General features: G+C 43.1%; 1 protein-coding gene across 6 annotated transcripts in view; it reads right to left on the bottom strand.

Annotated features, from left to right (window-relative positions):
• The window catches only part of LOC122556787 (serine/threonine-protein phosphatase 2A 55 kDa regulatory subunit B beta isoform), a 564,274-nt gene that overhangs the window by 223,878 nt on the left and 323,130 nt on the right, over nt 1-17,266 (bottom strand). Inside the window, exon 1 of one of the 6 annotated variants that reach the window (XM_043703961.1) lies at nt 11,894-12,745. The exons of 4 other annotated variants lie outside the window; for them this stretch is intronic. In XM_043703961.1, coding sequence (XP_043559896.1) covers nt 11,894-11,963 — 70 coding nt within the window. In that variant the 5' untranslated portion in view covers nt 11,964-12,745. Of the gene's footprint in view, nt 1-11,387; nt 11,428-11,893; nt 12,746-17,266 lie in introns of those variants that run through there. One more of the 6 variants, XM_043703959.1, reaches the window with a different exon arrangement.

The raw sequence follows: 17,266 nt of genomic DNA, 5'->3' as shown, positions 1-17,266 counted from the left end.
ACTCCGGTGGAGAGTGAGGATGCAAAGATCTTCGCAAGCGGCGAAGCAATCATATTTCTCGCTTCTCAAAGCAGCCGAGGACAAATCTGGTCTGGCCCTGGTGACTTGTCAATCTTAATGTTTGTCAAAATTTTCAGCAAATCAGCTTCCTCAATCTCTATCCATTCCAGCATGCTTACCTGCTCCTCAATGGTTTCATTCACTACAAGGTCCTTTTCTTTAGTAAAGACAGAAGCAAAAAACTCATTTAGGGCTTCCCCTACCTCCTCAGACTCTATACACAAGTTCCCTATGCTATCCCTGATCGGCCCTACTCTTTCTTTGATCATTCTCTTATTCCTCACATACGTGTAAAATGCCTTTGGATTCTCCCTAATCTTTCCTGCCAAGCCTTTTTCGTGCCCCCTCATGGCTCTCCTCAGACCATTTTTGAGCCCCTTCCTTGCCTGCCTGTAACCCTCTAGAGCTGAGTAAGACCCTTGCTTCCTCCACTTTACGTAAGCTGCCTTCTTTATTTTGACGAGAAGCTCCTCTCCTTTATCTTACCCCTTCTTGCCTGTCTCAGAGGAACACATTTGTGTATCACTCGCAACAACTGTTCCTTAAACAGTCTCCACATATCAATAGTGCCCTTTCCATGGAACAATTGCTCCCAGTCCATGCTTCCCAACTCACATCTGATAGCATCATAGTTTCCTTTTCCCCAATTAAATATCCTCCCATTGTGCCTGCTTCTCTCCTTCTCCATAGAATGTGAGGCAGTTGTAGTCACTATCACCAAAATGCTCTCCCACCACAAGATCTGACACTTGCCCCGGCTCATTGTCAAGCACCAAATCCAAAATGGCCTCTCCCCTCATCAGCCGGACTAGTGAAATTGGTACAGAAGTTCAAAACGTCATTAACCAGCTCTTGAAGAGGATTGACGATATTTATCAGCTCTTCATCAATGATATAATTGGGTCATTCACCCATGATTTGTTGTCAAATGATCTTTTCAATGTAATATTTCATGCAAGAGTGCAACAAGATGAGACCAATTAAAGTCCAGTCAAGAGATGGTATCTTCTCAACAAATATTCATTAGTTTTTCCCCTGATATAGCCACCCATCTCGTTCCTTTCAATATTTTATGTGAACTTGCCACTTCTCAGACCAAGCCTGAATGTTGTCCAGGTCTTGCTGCATGTGAACAAGTACTGGTTCAGTATCTGAGGAGGAGTAGTGAAAGATGCAAACATCCTCACTTTTGACCTTAATTGATGAAGCAGTTGAAGGCGGTTGTGTTTGATGAAAAGAAATGATCACACAGAAACATGTACTTTCTCCCCACTGATGCCACATGTTCTGTTGAACTTTTCTAGTTTTCCTCTGATTTTAAAAGTCCTGCCTTGATTTGCCTTTCCAAAATGCAGCACCTCACATCTTATCTAAATTAAACTCCATCTGCCACTCCTCGGCCTATTGGTTCATCTATAAAGCCATAAGACATAGGAGTGGAAATAAGGCCATTTGGCTCATTGAGTCCACTCTACCATTTAATCATGGCTAATGGGCATTTCAACGCCACTTGTCCACACTCTTGTAAGCCCTTAATTCCTTGTGAGTTAAGTGTTTATCAATCTCTGCCTTGAAGACATTTAACGTCCCCGCCTCCACTGCGCTCCATGGCAAAGATTTCCACAGGTTTATCACTCTCTGGCTGAAGAAAAGTCTCCTCATTTCCATTTTAAATTGACCCCCTCTAATTCTAAGGCTGTGCCCACGGGTCCTAGTATCCCCGCCTTACGGAAACAAACTCCCAGCATCCACCCTTTCTAAGCCATGGATTATCTTGTAAGTTTCTATTAGACCTCCCCTCAACCTTCTAAACTCTAATGAATACAATCCCAGGAAATGTCTCCGCATTTCTGTTCTGCAATGACCCCCTCTAATTCTAAGGCTGTGTCCACGGGTCCTAGTCTCCTCGTTTAACTGAAACAATTTCCTAGCATCCACCTTTTCCAAGCCATGTATTATTTTGTACGTCTCTATTAAGTCTCCCCTTAATCTTCTAAACTCCAACGAATACAATCCCAGTATCCTCAGTATGTTAGGCCTACCATTCCAGGGATCAACCGTGTGAATCTCTGCTGGACACCATCCAGTGCCAGTGTGTCCTTCCTGAGCTGTGGGACCCAAAATTGGACACAGTATTCTAAAAGAGGCCTAACTAGAGCTTTATAAAGTCTCAGTAGCACATCACTGTTTTGACATTCCAACCCTCGAGATAAATGACAACATTACATTTGCTTTCTTAACCACAGACTCAACCTGCAAGTCAGTCTTTAGAGAATCCTGGATTAGCACTCCCAGATCCCTTTGTACTTTGCCTTTATGAATTTTCTCACCGTTTAGAAAATAGTCCATGCCTGTATTCTTTTTTCCAAAGTGCAAGACCTCACATTTGCTCACGGTGAATTTCATCAGCCATTTCTTGGACCACTCCTAAACTGTCTAAATCTTTCTGCAGCTTCCTCACCTCCTCAGAACTACCTGCCTGTCCACCTAACTTTGCATCATCGGCGAACTTAGCCAGAATGCCCCCAAATCCTTTCATCCAGATCATTAATATATAAAGTGAACAGCTGCAGCCCCAACACTGAACCCTGCGGGACACCACTTGTCACTGGCTGCCATTCCGAAAAAGAACCTTTTATCCCAACTCTCTGCCTTCCATCAGACAGCCAATCCTCAGTCCATGCCAGTAGCTCACCTCAAACACCGTGGGCCCCTCACCTTACTCAGCAGCCTCCGTGAGGCACCTTATGAAACGCCATTTGGAAGTCTAGGTAGATAACATCCACCAGGTTTCCCTGGTCTAACCTACTTGTTACCTCTTCAAAGAATTCTAACAGGTTTGTCAGGCACGACCTCCCCTTACTAAATCCATGCTGATTTGTTTGAATCGGACCCTGCACTTCCAAGAATTTAGAAATCTCATCCTTAATGATGGATTCTAGAATTTTACATACAACCAAGGTTAGGCTACTCGGCCTATAATTTTCCATCTTTTAACTCGATCCTTTCTTGAACAAGGGGGTTACAACAGCGATTTTCCAATCATCTAGGACTTTCCCTGACTCCAGTGATTTTTGAAAGATTACAACAAACGCCTCTGTTATTTCTTCAGCCACCTCCCTCAGAACTCTAGGATGTACCCCATCCGGGCCAGGAGATTTATCAATTTTTAGAGCTTTTAGCTTTTCTAGCACTTTCTCTTTTGTAATGGCTACCATTCTCAATTCTAGCCCTTAACTCTCCTTAATTGTTGGGATATTACTCATGTCTTCCACTATGAAGACTGACACAAAGTATTTGTTAAGTTCTTCAGCTACTTCCTTATCTCCCATCACTAACCTTCCTGCATAAATTTGGAGTTGCCCAATTTCTACTTTTGCCTCTCGTTTGTTTCTTATGTATTGAAAGAAACTTTTACTATCATTTCTAATATTACTGGCTAGCTTACCTTCATATTTGATCCTCTCCTTCCTTATTTCTCTCTTTGTTATCCCCTGTTTGTTTTTGTAGTCTTCCCAATCTTCTGATTTCCCAGTGCTCTTGGCCACTTTATAGCTTCCTTCTTTTTCTATGATACATTTCCTGACTTCCTTTGTCAGCCATGGCTGTCTAATCAACACCACCTCTCCTCCTCCTAACCCCCCCCCACGACCTCCAACTCTCGACCACGATAATCTTTCTTTTCTTTGGGATGAACCTCTCTACTGTGTCCTCAATTGCACCCAGAAACTCCTGCCATTGTTGCTCTACTGTCTTCCCCACTAGGCTTTGCTTCCAGTCAATTTGTCAGTTCATCTCTCATGCCCTTGTAATTATCTTTATTTAACTATAACACCATTACATCCGATTTTGCCTTTTCTGTTTCAAATTGCAGACTGCACTCTACCATATTATGATCGCTGCCTCCTAAGTGTTCCCTTACTTTAAGATCTTTTATAAAGTCTGGCTTATTACATAGCAGTAAGTCCAGAATATCCTGCTACCTTGTGGGCTCCATCACAAACCGTTCCAAAAGGTCATCCTGTAAGTATTTCATGAATTCCCTTTCTTTGGATCTACCAGCAATATTATTCACCGAGTCTATTTGCAATTTGAAGTTCTCCATGATCACCGTGACCTTGCCTTTCTGACATGTCCTATCTATTTCCTGGTACATTTTGCACTAGGAGGTCGGTACATAACTCCCATTATGGTTTTTTTGCCTTTGTGGTTCCTCAACGCCACCCACACAGACTCCACATCATCTGACCCGATGTCATTCAGTGCCATAGATTTAATTCCATTCTTAACTAACAAGGCAACCCCGGCCCCCTCTGCCCATCCCCCTGTCTTTTTGATAAGTTGTAAATCCTTGGATGTTTAACTCCGGTCCTGAACCCCCACAACCGCATCTCTGTGATGTCTACCACATCCTAATCACTCATGATGATTTGTGCTGTTAATTCATCTACTTTTTAAAAAATACTACAAGCATTTAGATAAAGCATTTTAATGCTAATTTTCTTATCCTCGTGATTTCCATCATCTCTAGTAATATGTCCTAAGTTACCCTTCCTTTTTGCTTAATTTCTAGTCTGCCTTGAATTTAAACCCTGCACACATGCTAGCCTATTGCTTATCTTTCTACTTGACTCCACACTCCCTGTTGCTTTCCCTTTCCCTTCCCCTCCCAACTCACAAGTTTAACGACCTAGTAACCACCCTATTTATCCTTTTTGCCAGAACTCTGTTTCCAGATCAGTTCAGGTGGAGACCATCCCATCATTACAGATGGCCCCGGTTCCAAAGTTGATGCCAATGTCCCATGAAATGGAATCCCTCTTTCCCACATCAATCTCTTAGCCATGTGTTTAATTCCCTAATTTTCTTATCCCTATGCCAATGAGCATGTGGCTTGGGCAGTAGTCTAGAGATTATGACCCTTGAGGACTTGTTCTTCAATTTCCTTCCTTGTGCTTGATATTCCCCAAACAGGTCCCCCTTCCTAGCCTTGCCTATGTTGTTTGTGCCAAAGTGTACCACAACAACTGGATCTTCTCCCTCCCACTCCAATATCCTTTCAAGTCGGTCGGAGATGTCCTTCACCCTGGCACCGGGCAGGCAACACATCATGCGGGACTCCTGATCTGGCTCACAAAGAATCTGATCAAGATTCAATTGTAATCTGAGGTAACCTTCTTCGCTGTCTACTACACCTCCAATGTTAGTGTCACCTGCAAACTTACTAACCATACCTCCTATGTTTACATCGAAATCATTTATGTAAATGACAAAAAGCAATGGACCTCGCACCAACCCTTGTGGCACACTGCTGGTCACAGGCCTCCAGTCTGAAAGGCAACCCTCCACCACCACCCTCTGTCTTCTACTTTCAGGCCAGTTCTGTATCCAAATGGTTAATTTGCCTTGTATTCCATGTGATCTAACCTTGCTAACCAGTCTCCCATGTGGAATCTTGTTAAACGTCTTACTGAAGTCCATATAGATCACTTCCAAAGCTTTGCCCACATCAATTCTCTTTGTTGCTTCTGCAAAAAACTCAATCACGTTAGTGAGACATGATTTCCCACACAGAAAGCCATATTGACGATCCCTAATCTGTCCTTGCCTTTCCAAATACATGTACATCCTGTCCCTCAGGATCCCCTCCAATAATTTGCCCATGGCTGATGTCAGACTCACCGGTCTATAGTTCCATGGCTTTTCCTTACCACGTTCTTAAATAGTGGCACCACATTAGCCAACCTCCAGTCTTCCAGCATTTTACCTGTGGCTATTGATGATACAAGTATCTCAGCAAGAGGCCAGCAATTATGCCTCTATGACTATCCTAGCTTCCCACAATGTTTTAGGGTACACCTGATCAGGTCCTAGGGATTTATCCACCTTATTGTGTTTTAAGGCATCTCGCACCCCCTCCTCTATATTATGGACATTTTTCAAGACATTGCTATTTATTTCCCCAAGTTCTCTAGTTTCCATATTCTTTTCCACAGTAAACACTGATGCAAAATACTCATTGAGTATCACCCCACATCTCCTGCTGCTCCACACATAGGCTGCCTTGCTGATCTTTGAGGGACCCGATTCTCTCCCTAGTTACTTTTTTGTCCTTAATGTATTTGTAGAATCCCTTTAGATTCTACTAATCCTATTTGTTAAAGGTATCTCATGTCCCCCTTTTGCCCTCCTGATTCCTCTCTCAAGTATACTCCACCTGTCTTTATACTCTTCTAGGGAAATTCACTCAATTTCTGCTGCCTATACCGGACATATGCTTCCTTCTTAATCTTGACCAAAACCTGAATTTCTCTAGTCATCTTGCAGTCCCTACATCTACCATGCTTACCCATCAGGCAAACAGGAATATACTGTCTCTGGACTCTCAGTATCTCATTTTTGAAGGCTTCCCATTTTCTAGCCATCTCTTTACCTGCGAACATCTGCCATTTCCCCATCAACTTTTGAAAGTTCTTGCTTAATACCATCAAAGTTGGCCTTCCTCCAATTTAGTCTTCAATTTTTAAATCCAGTCTATCCTTTATCATCACAATTTTAAAATTAATAGAATTATGGTCATTGGCCCTAAAGACTTCCTTGCTGACACCTCAGTCAATTGCCCTGCCCTAATTCCTCAGAGTAGGTCAAGCTTTGTACCTTCTCTAGTAGGTACATCCACATACTGAATCAGAAACATTTCTTGTACACACTTAAATTCCACTCCAACCAAAGCCTTAACACTATAGCAGTCTATGCTTGACAAGTTAAAATCCTGTACCATTACCACCCTATTATTCTTACAGATAACCAGATCTCCTTACAAATTTGTTTCTCAATTTCCTGCTGACTATTAAGGGGTCTATAGTACAATTCCAATAAGTTTACCAGCCCTTTCATATTTCTCACTTCCACCCAAATAACATCCCTGGACATACTCCCAGGAATACCCTCCCTAAGTACAGCCCTAATCAAAAACGCCGTTCCCCCTCCTCTCTTGCCCACTCCCTCCCCCATATCTATCCTTCCTATAGCATTTAAACCCTGGAAACATTAAGATGCCAGTCCTGTACTTCTGAGCCACATTTCTGTAATCACTGGGATATCCCAGTCCTATGTTCGCAACCATGCCCAAAGTTCATTTTCTTGAATTGTTTTAAGATTTCCCATCACCGAATGAAATCTAAAATTGGTGGCGTTGTTGCTTCAAACAAACTGAACTGCAGAGAGTGACCCACTGATTTGCTGAGCAGAGAGAAGTCTTGATTTTTTTCCCTTTTCAAAAAATCTCTTCGTCCCTGTTTCTGTCATCCTCTGTCAGGCTAACGTAACACTGGACTCAGATAATCCACAAATATTAAATGTATTTCAACATCACAGCAGCACTTTTTTTCATGGATTGAAAGGGTTTGGTTTGAAATGTTGAAGGCTGCAATGGAGCCATCATTATTGTACATCCCGTCAATGCACTAAGTGTCTCAGCAGGATCTCCATCAAACCTCGAAGCACTAGCTTAAAAGAGATCCATCCCTCAGGAACGCTTATGCCAGTACTATTCCAAAACCAGCTAACAAAAAAAAAATGGAATGATGGTCTAAATTTTAACACAGACACTAATCTCCCTTTTTTTTGGTGTTAATAGTTCCTAATAGACCAAGTCATTGCTATTTTATAAAGACAGAATATTATAACCATGAAATACAGATTATGTTATTCTCTTGAAAAAATTTATTACAGGATGAGAACTGACTATTATTGGTCTTCAGGTTATGCACTACAACCATTTGCTGTGGAAGAAAGGTCACTAACCAGCGGGCACAAATTTAAATTATTCAGAAAAAGAAGCAGAGGTTAAAAGTGTTTTCTTCACCTAGCAACTTGTTATAATTTGGAATTCACTGCCTGAAGTGGAAAAAGATCCAATAACAACGTTCAAAAGAGAACTGTATAAATATTTGAAAGAGAAAAAAATTGCAAGGCTGTGGGGAAAGGACAAAGGAATGGGACAAAATAGACAGAACTTGTAAATTGCCAGGATAGGTAAGCTTGGCGAAATGATCATTTTTTTCCTCCAGTGTATCATTCAATAACGCAATTCCAGGATTCTTTCAGAACATTTTCACTCCTTTTAAATAGAGGTGCTGCGGGAAAGGGAAGTCAAAGGTCCTAGATGTTGACCCCTCATTTAAATAAGGCATTATGATATTAACTATTGAGTGACTTGACACATTCCAACCATCAAGAAGCCAGTTTAAGAGGGTGACTTTCTGAAAAGTTAACCCTGGAGCTTTGGACTTATTCATTTTTAGAGGTTAGCCAATGTGAGGCATGGGAAAGGCAGGGCGTGCAGGCTGCTATTCAGTGATTTTGTTTAAATGTATAAAAGAATCGGAGATAAAAGCTTCTTAACATGTTATATAAAAACCATTATTCCTAACTCTCCTGATATCATTTAAGAGGTGGACAACAAGAGAAGACCCTGGATCATTATTCAATCTGAAATGTCAAAGCCAAAGAAAGCCTTAGTATATGAATTTACACATTAAATTGGCAGCTTTATGTTAAATAAAATCCACTCATTCTGCACTGGAAATAAATATGGAATCGAACCAGAATCAACTTTGCACTGACATACTGTTACAAAATTCAGATTGAACATACTCCTGGAGGTTGGAAGCCATAAACGTGGACCTCCAATCTCTTGTTCTCACACCTGCATTCTCCCTCACACTGCCCTGATTTCCCACTCTAATTGGAAAGTAACTAAAGTCCACATTTTGCATCTGCATTATCTTTGATTGTCAATTTATACCCTATCACTAAGATTTTCAGCACTAATGATGCATGGATTCAAAGAAAACAAAGAAACATATACTTTTAACACATCTAAGATTACCCAACCAGAATGCTTATAACAGCAGTTGGAGGTTCGCTGGCCTCCTGGAGACTCTCAGTCAATCCTGGAAGACTGTCAACCATCTGCAATATTAATTGTTGCAACTTTAAATAATTAAGATTGAATAAAACAGGTGGTTAAATGTGCAAAGATTATCAGAAATCATTTGGAAAAATGATAATATTAAGTAATGCGATGGAAGATTGTGGCTTCAGTCCACAGCGTCTTTATGAACTGCCCCTATTGTTTATTGCCTACTACTCACATACTTTCCACCAAATAGGCAGCTGAAGACATTTAGATTACGGTTGGCTGGTTGAGCTTCAAAACCTTCAAGTGCATGTACTGTATGCAGAATTATGTAAGGTTTACTGCACAGAAACAGGCCATTCAGCCCAACTATCTATGCTAACATTCATGCCTGACACAAGCCTCCTCCGAGCGTGCTTAATCTAACCACATCAGCATAACCCTCTATCCTGGCCCAGCAATACAATGCGCTCAGATCTTTTATGGAGTGCCATTTTTCCATCCTGAGCAAAGATTTACCTCCATCACCATCAATCGTGATCAGACAAGCAGCAGGCCAAGTGGACAGTCAGCATTTTCAGAGGATTGAAAAGGTCATCTGCCGAATCCTCCAAATGCATTCACCCCTCCTTCTGTACAAACTATCCTAATGATCCTGAAGCAGTCCAAATAATAAAAGAGAAGGAGCAGGATGGGCCTTGCTATGGATTCACAATCCCTTCTAAGCATTCTCTGAGCAGGCCCAGGCTGTGGTCTGATGATGCTGCAAATTCTCCAAGATGGGCCTCAGTAAAGCCAGTAGTCCTTCCCAGACCTGCCCTGGTTCTGTCTCAATGTCACCAGGGATCTGCAGCAACTTGTCCATGTTGGGTGGCACAGTGGCTCAGTGGTTAGCACTGCTGCCTCACATCCCCAGGGACCAAGGTTCGTTTCCAGCCTTGGGCAACTGTCTGTGTGGAGTGTGCACATTCTCCCTGTGTCTGCGTGGGTTTCCTCCCGCAGTCCAAAGATGTATGGTGCTAGAAAAGCACAGCTAGTCAGGCAGCATCCAAGGAACAGAACAGTCAATGTTTCGAGCATAACCCTTTTATCAGGAATAGGGTATTCTCCTGCTCCTTGGATGCTGCCTGACCGGCTGTGCTTTTCCAGCACCACACTTCTTGACTCTGATCTCCAGCATCTGCAGTCCTCACTGTCTCTGCAGTCCAAAGATGTGCGGGTTAAGTGGATTGGCCATGCTAAATTGCCCAGTGTCCAGAGATGTGCGAGATGGATTAGGCATGGGTTACAGGTATAAGGCAGGGGAGTGGGTCTGGATGGGATGCTCTTTGGAGGGTCAATGGGCTGAATGGCCTACTTCCATGCTGTGGGGGTTCTATTATTCTATGATAGGGGAAAGTCCTTGGTTCCATTTCTCACATATCTATATGCCCTATAAAGCAAATAATGCTTTAAAGACAGATCCTTAATGCACTTGCTTAAAAATGTAAGGCCACTGTTAATTGCATCACTTGAGCCTGACAAAATCTGATGCGATTGCAGATATAACTGACACCCAATCCTTCTGCTGCTCTGCCCACATATCGAGAAACTGTACCAGAAGGACTGCAATAAGGGATTTAGCATCTGCAAATAACCAATCATGGCAGCCAGGGGAAATAAAATTTCACAATAATGTTGCAATCCATTGAAGACAATTCTAAGTGCAGCTCCGTGAGATGGTGTTTCTCAATACATGAGCACCAATATTCTCACTGGCAACAAGTCTGCAATGCTCTCTAGAGGCACCCACCACCACCTCATTCAGCGCAGTCTGAGAGTTGGGCCTCAGAGGAAACTGGGAACATCACATTTTCTTTCAAATTAGCGAGGTTTTCGTTTTAGGAGAGAAAAAAAATCAGCCCCCTACCAGCTTCACTGTTAAACTGCAGCAACAAATTCACTGAACAGTGGGGCAGGAGTGTCGATATAGAAAAAGAGAACTGAGCCAAGAAACAAGAAAATCTCAGGCTACAGGCTTACGAGGTCAACGTGTAAAAGGTCAAAAGTTAGAATATTGCCGTTAAAGATAGAAGGCAAATCAAGTTTCACGAGGTTGGGGGGGGGGGGGGGGTGGGGGGATGTCCTATAACCCATTTTTTGGAATCTGCCATTGAAGACTTTCTTTGAAATCATTACACCATGACCGGGGAGGGGGTGCCTGAGGTTATTCATGGACCTTTAATCAAACAGCAATCATGTGCTGAAGTCAAATTTCTCGGCAAAGGTGCATCCCTGAGCCTTCTGAAAATTGAAAATAAAGAAAGAGCCTGCATAATGCGTGTAACCAAGAGCGGAAGAAATAATTCGAGCAATGAGAAACACTTTACACTACAAGGGGAAAACGTACTGAATGTCACCTCACCTGGACTGTGGCCAGTCGAGTTCATCGCGTTACATAAACCGGTGTCTGTGCTCATGGTGTTACTGCAGTTCGCCTTACAGATCATGAAGGAATTTGCCTTTTTCTACCCCCCCGCCTTTTGATCGAGGATATGTATCAGCAATGTGTGTGCTCAGACGCGTAACTGCGGATTAACAATTTCAGGCAAGATATCCCTCCCCACCCACCCCCTTTTCTTCAAAAGAAGCTCTTGCTTCTAGCAGACCCAACATCCCAGAGGAGTTTGTCATATTTTTAAAAACCAAAATTCACCCACAGGTTCCCTGTCCCTGCAACACTGCAATCTTAAATCAGGCACAACTGGCCCTCCAGCCTTCCACTCATGGTCAAAAATGTGGGGAAATCATTTGACTCAATCATCAAAACCCACAGTATTTTTCAAGAAAGACGATCGAGACAGACAGTCACATCACCCGCACCCCACATTCAAATAAACGACCCGGGTTAAACAACAGCAAAAATAATACCTTCAGTTGCATAGTTGTGGTCGCGCAGAAAACTGTTGTTGATTTTGCGGGTGTCAATCTCCTCCTCCATTTACAGCCGGATTACTTGGAGATGTGGAAGTGAAGCAGACAGGTATCCACGATCCCATTGCCCTAGTGGTACGGGTGGGACAGCCAGCTCGCACGGCGCGACATACTCCGGGTGTAGACGACTGGGGAACCGCGCTGCAAGCCTGCGCCTCCCTCACCAAGTCAAGAGGAGACGCTCAAATCAGCCGAACAGCTCCTTCCGCAGTCCCCAGCAGCTACACTAGCAGGACATGCTCCTGGCGTGACCTGTCCACTGCGTCTCCTTTTGTCTAATGGCTCTTAAACCAGGAGGCACTGAGAGAGAAAAAATAATAAACTCGAGTGCAAATTAAATTGTGTGGACATATAAAAAAAATCAGGCAATTATTCCAGTGCCCTTTTTTTTCAAAGTTTGCCCTGTTGACATCAGTCAGCCCAGAGCCCAGTCTAAAGGTGTGAGGGCGTGTGAAGTGAAGCAGGCGTCAGAGAGAAGATTTCAGGATTAAAATTCTGTAGTTACTTCAGGCAGACAAAATGCGTCAACACCTCCTGTGTGCTGATTCTCTCTCTCCCTCTCTCTACAGTGCTGCATGAGGCGGCCTCTGTTGCTGCTGGAGCCGTATGCTGCATTAGTACAGGCTCCTCCCATACAGCTTGGCAATGTCCAACCGCATCAGAACCACTCTCTCTCTCTCTCTCTCAAACACACACTCGCTAGTTCCAAGCTGCAGTAGCCAGAAGCAACAGACTGGAGGCTTGCTAATGCACCGCCATCGCTGCAGAATCTGCTGCCTACAACCGTTCCCCGTGGAAAGGCTGGGTGCTAAACTGGGTACACCCCAGCCAGCACCCATCAAAGAGAAAGCTTACTGCTGCTTAATCAGCAGGACTGCCAAAGAGTTAAAAAAAAAACCTCACGGAACGGCAGAGGGCAGATGCCAGGCATTCTCCAACATTGCAGCAAGACGTTAAGTTAAGGAAGGGTAGGTACCTCAGAAAATCCACTAACGCCACAGTTTGCAGGTCACGAAGAGATTGCAATTAAAGGAGCACAGTTGGTTTAAAAAGGTTTAAAATGGGAACAATTTAATCAGACTATCTCCTTCCAAACACCAAGGAATTATCGAATTGAGGAGTATAAGATGATTGAAGGTTGAGAATGGTGAGATACCATTTCCGCTAGTCAGGAGGTCCAGAACAAGGATTCAGTAACATTAAAATCAGAGACAGGTCATTTACTGGTGGACGGGAAGCATAGCTTTACACTGAGATTTGAGGAAATTTGAAATTCTCTATCGCAAAAAAGGTCAATTGAAATTTTTAAGTTAGATTTATAGCTTCATGTTTCACAAAGACATTTAAAGAAATACAGAAGCAACGCAGCTAAGATACAGAGCACTCAAGATCAAACAGACTAGCAGTGCAGGTTCATGGGGCTAAATAGCTTTGTTCTTCCTTCCAAAAAGACTGCGTTGGAACTTGGAAAGCTGTGTGCTGGATGAACATATCAATTTAATGGTAAGCTATATACATGGAGCTAGAACAGTACATATTTAGGAAAAGTTAAAAGAGATATGCAGAGTGACATGGAGAAGTAAAGCAGGGGTCGTTAATAGCTGCATACATGGGAATTAGCTCACAACTTTAAAAACAGAGGATGTTTGCCACTGGGAATGGGAATCTCCAGTGGAGGGCTCTCTATGGGGGAAGTCCTCCTTTTTTCCCTTGGGGATCCGGTGTAGAAGGTATTATATGCAGCAGTCACTTAAAAACCACAGGTTGTGGTGATTCACAGAATCCCAGCCCAAATGCTTATATTGCAGTGTTGTGAAGTCCGTGGACCACGTATAGATTGGTTGTGGGCATTTGCACTCCCTTTTTGGTTATTTGAAGAACTTCCCGTTACATTTTTGATTGCAGTTCATCCCTACGCTCCTGATCTTTGGACATCAGGTGCAGGCAGATTGGAGGATCTCCTCATGGGTCTGCTCCTGGGCCTAGCCATGCTGGCTATAAACAGATTCAGGCAGCAGTCTGTGAAGGGGGGTCATCTCTGCCAACTGCCTGCCCCTCTTTCAGCAGTTATGTTTGAGCCTGGTGTCCCTGGAGAGGGTGCACATGGTGTCCAGTAATGCTCTCAATGTCTTTATGCGGAGGTGAGAACCACAGCAGGCGGGGATTGGGATGCTTTACTTCCCCCTCCAATTCTATTTTGATTTAATCCCTACCCTCCCTCTTCACTTTCTTCGTGTAAGCACTGCCCTTATTGGGCTTTGCTTTTTACTGGTTCACTGACGACCCCATGGGTGTTTTCCTGGTGATGGAAAGAATAGAATACAGTTTTTTGCACAATGGTGTATTTTTACTGAGTCATTGCACATACACACATCAAAAAAAAGATGCAGATTAATGAACACCTCCTGTGGGAAAAGCAGCGTAGTTCACTGAAACAGGGAGGTAAACAAGTGGCTGGAAGCATGGAGTAAGAGCAATGTTAGTGTCTAGATTAGAGTGGTGCTGGAAAAGCACAGAGGTCAGGCAGCATCCGAGGAGCAGGAAAATCGATGTTTCCGGCAAAAGCCCTTCATCAGGAATGATAAGCAACGTTACCTTCAGAAATAATTGGGAATCCTTCCAAAATAAAGAAGATTGGAACAACAGAGACTGACCCTATTTGATTTATGTGTAATCATAGGGCATTGACAGAGCAAAGGATAAGCATTTACAGTATAGCTCTATTGATCTATGGTAGTAACATGCATGTTCCACAGGAGCCTTCTTTCACCTTCCCTTCCCTTCCTAACATTCGTAATCCTGCTGTCCTCATTTACTTAACCTGAGCGATTCAATTTACCCACTCTTTGTGGTAACAAAGTCTACATTTTCTGAGTAAGCAACTTCCTTCTGGATTCTTCATTTGACTTGTTGGTAATTGTCTTATCTTCATGGCTCCTAGTTTCGGTAAACCTTTGTAATCCACATCCACCCTCTCAACGCCTTCATGACACAAAAAAAATCTCGCCTACTTGAGCTATCTCGTCCAGAGGAAACTACATTGGAGTAGATGGATTTGGAAAGAGGTAATAGGATCCCATATAAGACAGACCACAGGGTAGAAAACAGTCAATAGATAGGCAAAGATACACATACCAAGGAAACATATTAATCAAAGACTAGGAGAAAATGAAACACTGCAGGATGCAAATATATAATACTCTATATACTATTTTATACAACTCTATATATTATTTGTGGGAAGGAGGTGATTTATTGCCCTTGAACTGAGTGACTTGCTTGACCATTTTAGAGAGCAGTTAAGAGTCAAACACATTGCTTTGGGTCTGGAGTCACATGTAAGCCAGACCAGGTAAGGACCACAAATCTATTTTGCCTAAAGGACATTAATGAACCGGATGGATTTTTAAAAAAATCAATGATAGTTGTCAGGGACACCATATCTGACACTCACTTTATATTCCAGATCTATGAACTGTATTTGAATTTCGCCAGCTACTGTGGATGGATTTGAACCCATGTCTCTATAGTATTAATCTGAATCTCTGGATTACTAGCCCACTATATGCTAGAAGCTCTAGAAATAAGATGGTGGGAATTAGCATCTTTACATTATTGGGAATGTTTAACTATGTATGATATTAAAGAGTTAACTTACTTGCTGACCTGCAGGAAATTGGATGTTTCAAAGCTAGGATGGGATGCCTCTGACTTACAGATAGATTGTAAGAAATTACATTGACATCTCCTATTATCCAGAGCCATTTACATGGCCATTTCCTTACCATTCAAAAGCCTATTTACATTTTCATCTCCTATTCAGAAATCAATAAGAACATTATAGTTGGAATTCTGACTACTCCCTGTAGTTAAAACAATACAATTCACACCAGATCTGGCCATTAAAGGATGATTTGCATTACAATGTTTCTGGAAGTGATAGGTTAGATTCCCTACAGTGTGGAAACAGGCCCTTTGGCCCAACAAGTCCACACTGACCCTCTGAAGGGCAACCCACACAGAGATTCTCCCTAACGCTGCAAGCAATTTTTAGCATGGCCAATTCACCTAACCTGCACATTTTTGGACTGTGGGAGGAAACCAGAGCACCCGGAGGAAACCCACGCAGACACGGGGAGAATGCGCAAACTCCACACAGACAGTTGCACAAGGTGGGAATTGAATCCGGGTCCCTGGCACTGTGAGGCAGCAGTGCTAACCTATCACTGGTCACTGCAGATGGTCACTGCATTGTGTCTTGACTGGCATGTGACTGTGAGGGAGTGACTGGGGGCTGTCTTGTGAGCATTACTGACTGTGATGTAAAGGTTTTGTATAAAGGAAGGACAGTTTTTTTTTGTTCAGAGACAGCTTCCTTGGACAAGTCTTGCAAGCATTGCAAGGAGTGTTCAGGGTTTCTCCAAAGGTTGTACTGTACTGTGCTTAATAAATTTTGCTTGTTCACAGAAGTTGGCGTGTTGTAGTTGCATCAAGTGCATAAGCATCTCAGGAAAAATTACCTTAACACTGTCGACCACTGAGAATGATAAAAATGATAACTGCTCCTGCAAAGACCATAAGACATAGGAGTGGAAGCAAGGCCATTCAGCCCATTGAGTCCACTCCGCCATTTAATCATGGCTGATGGGCATTTCAAAGTTGAAACTTTATTGCTGGAACAGCACAGCAGGTCAGGCAGCATCCAGGGAACAGGAGATTCGACGTTTCGGGCACAGGCCCTTCTTCAACTTTGATCTCCAGCATCTGCAGACCTCACTTTCTCCTGATGGGCATTTCAACTCCACTTACCCGCATTCTCCCCATAGCCCTTAATTCCTTGTGACATCAAGAATTTATCAATCTCTGCCTTGAAGACATTTAGCGTACCGGCCTCCACTGCACTCCGCGGCAATGAATTCCACAGGCCCACCACTCTCTGGCTGAAGAAATGTCTCCGCATTTCTGTTCTGAATTGACCCCCTCGGGTCCAAGTCTCCCCGCCTAACGGAAACAGTTTCTTAGTGTCCACCCTTTCCAAGCCATGTATTATCTTGTAAGTTTCTATCAGATCTCCCCTTAACCTCCAATGAGTACAATCCCAGGATCCTCAGCCGTTCCTCGTATGTTAGACCTACCATTCCAGGGATCATCCGTGTGAATCTCCGCTGGTCACGCTCCAGTGCTAGTATGTCCCTCCTGAGGTGTGGGGCCCAAAACGGGACACAGTACTCCAAATGGGGCCTAACCAGAGCTTTATAAAGTCTCAGTAGCACATCGCTGCTTTTATATTCCAACCCTCTTGAGATAAAT

The sequence above is a fragment of the Chiloscyllium plagiosum genome, chromosome 14, assembly GCF_004010195.1.
Source record: "Chiloscyllium plagiosum isolate BGI_BamShark_2017 chromosome 14, ASM401019v2, whole genome shotgun sequence".
In the NCBI taxonomy this organism is placed as follows: Eukaryota; Metazoa; Chordata; class Chondrichthyes; order Orectolobiformes; family Hemiscylliidae; genus Chiloscyllium; species Chiloscyllium plagiosum.
The sequence above is the reverse complement of the archived record's forward strand: the minus strand, read 5'-3'. Positions and strand labels throughout refer to the sequence as shown.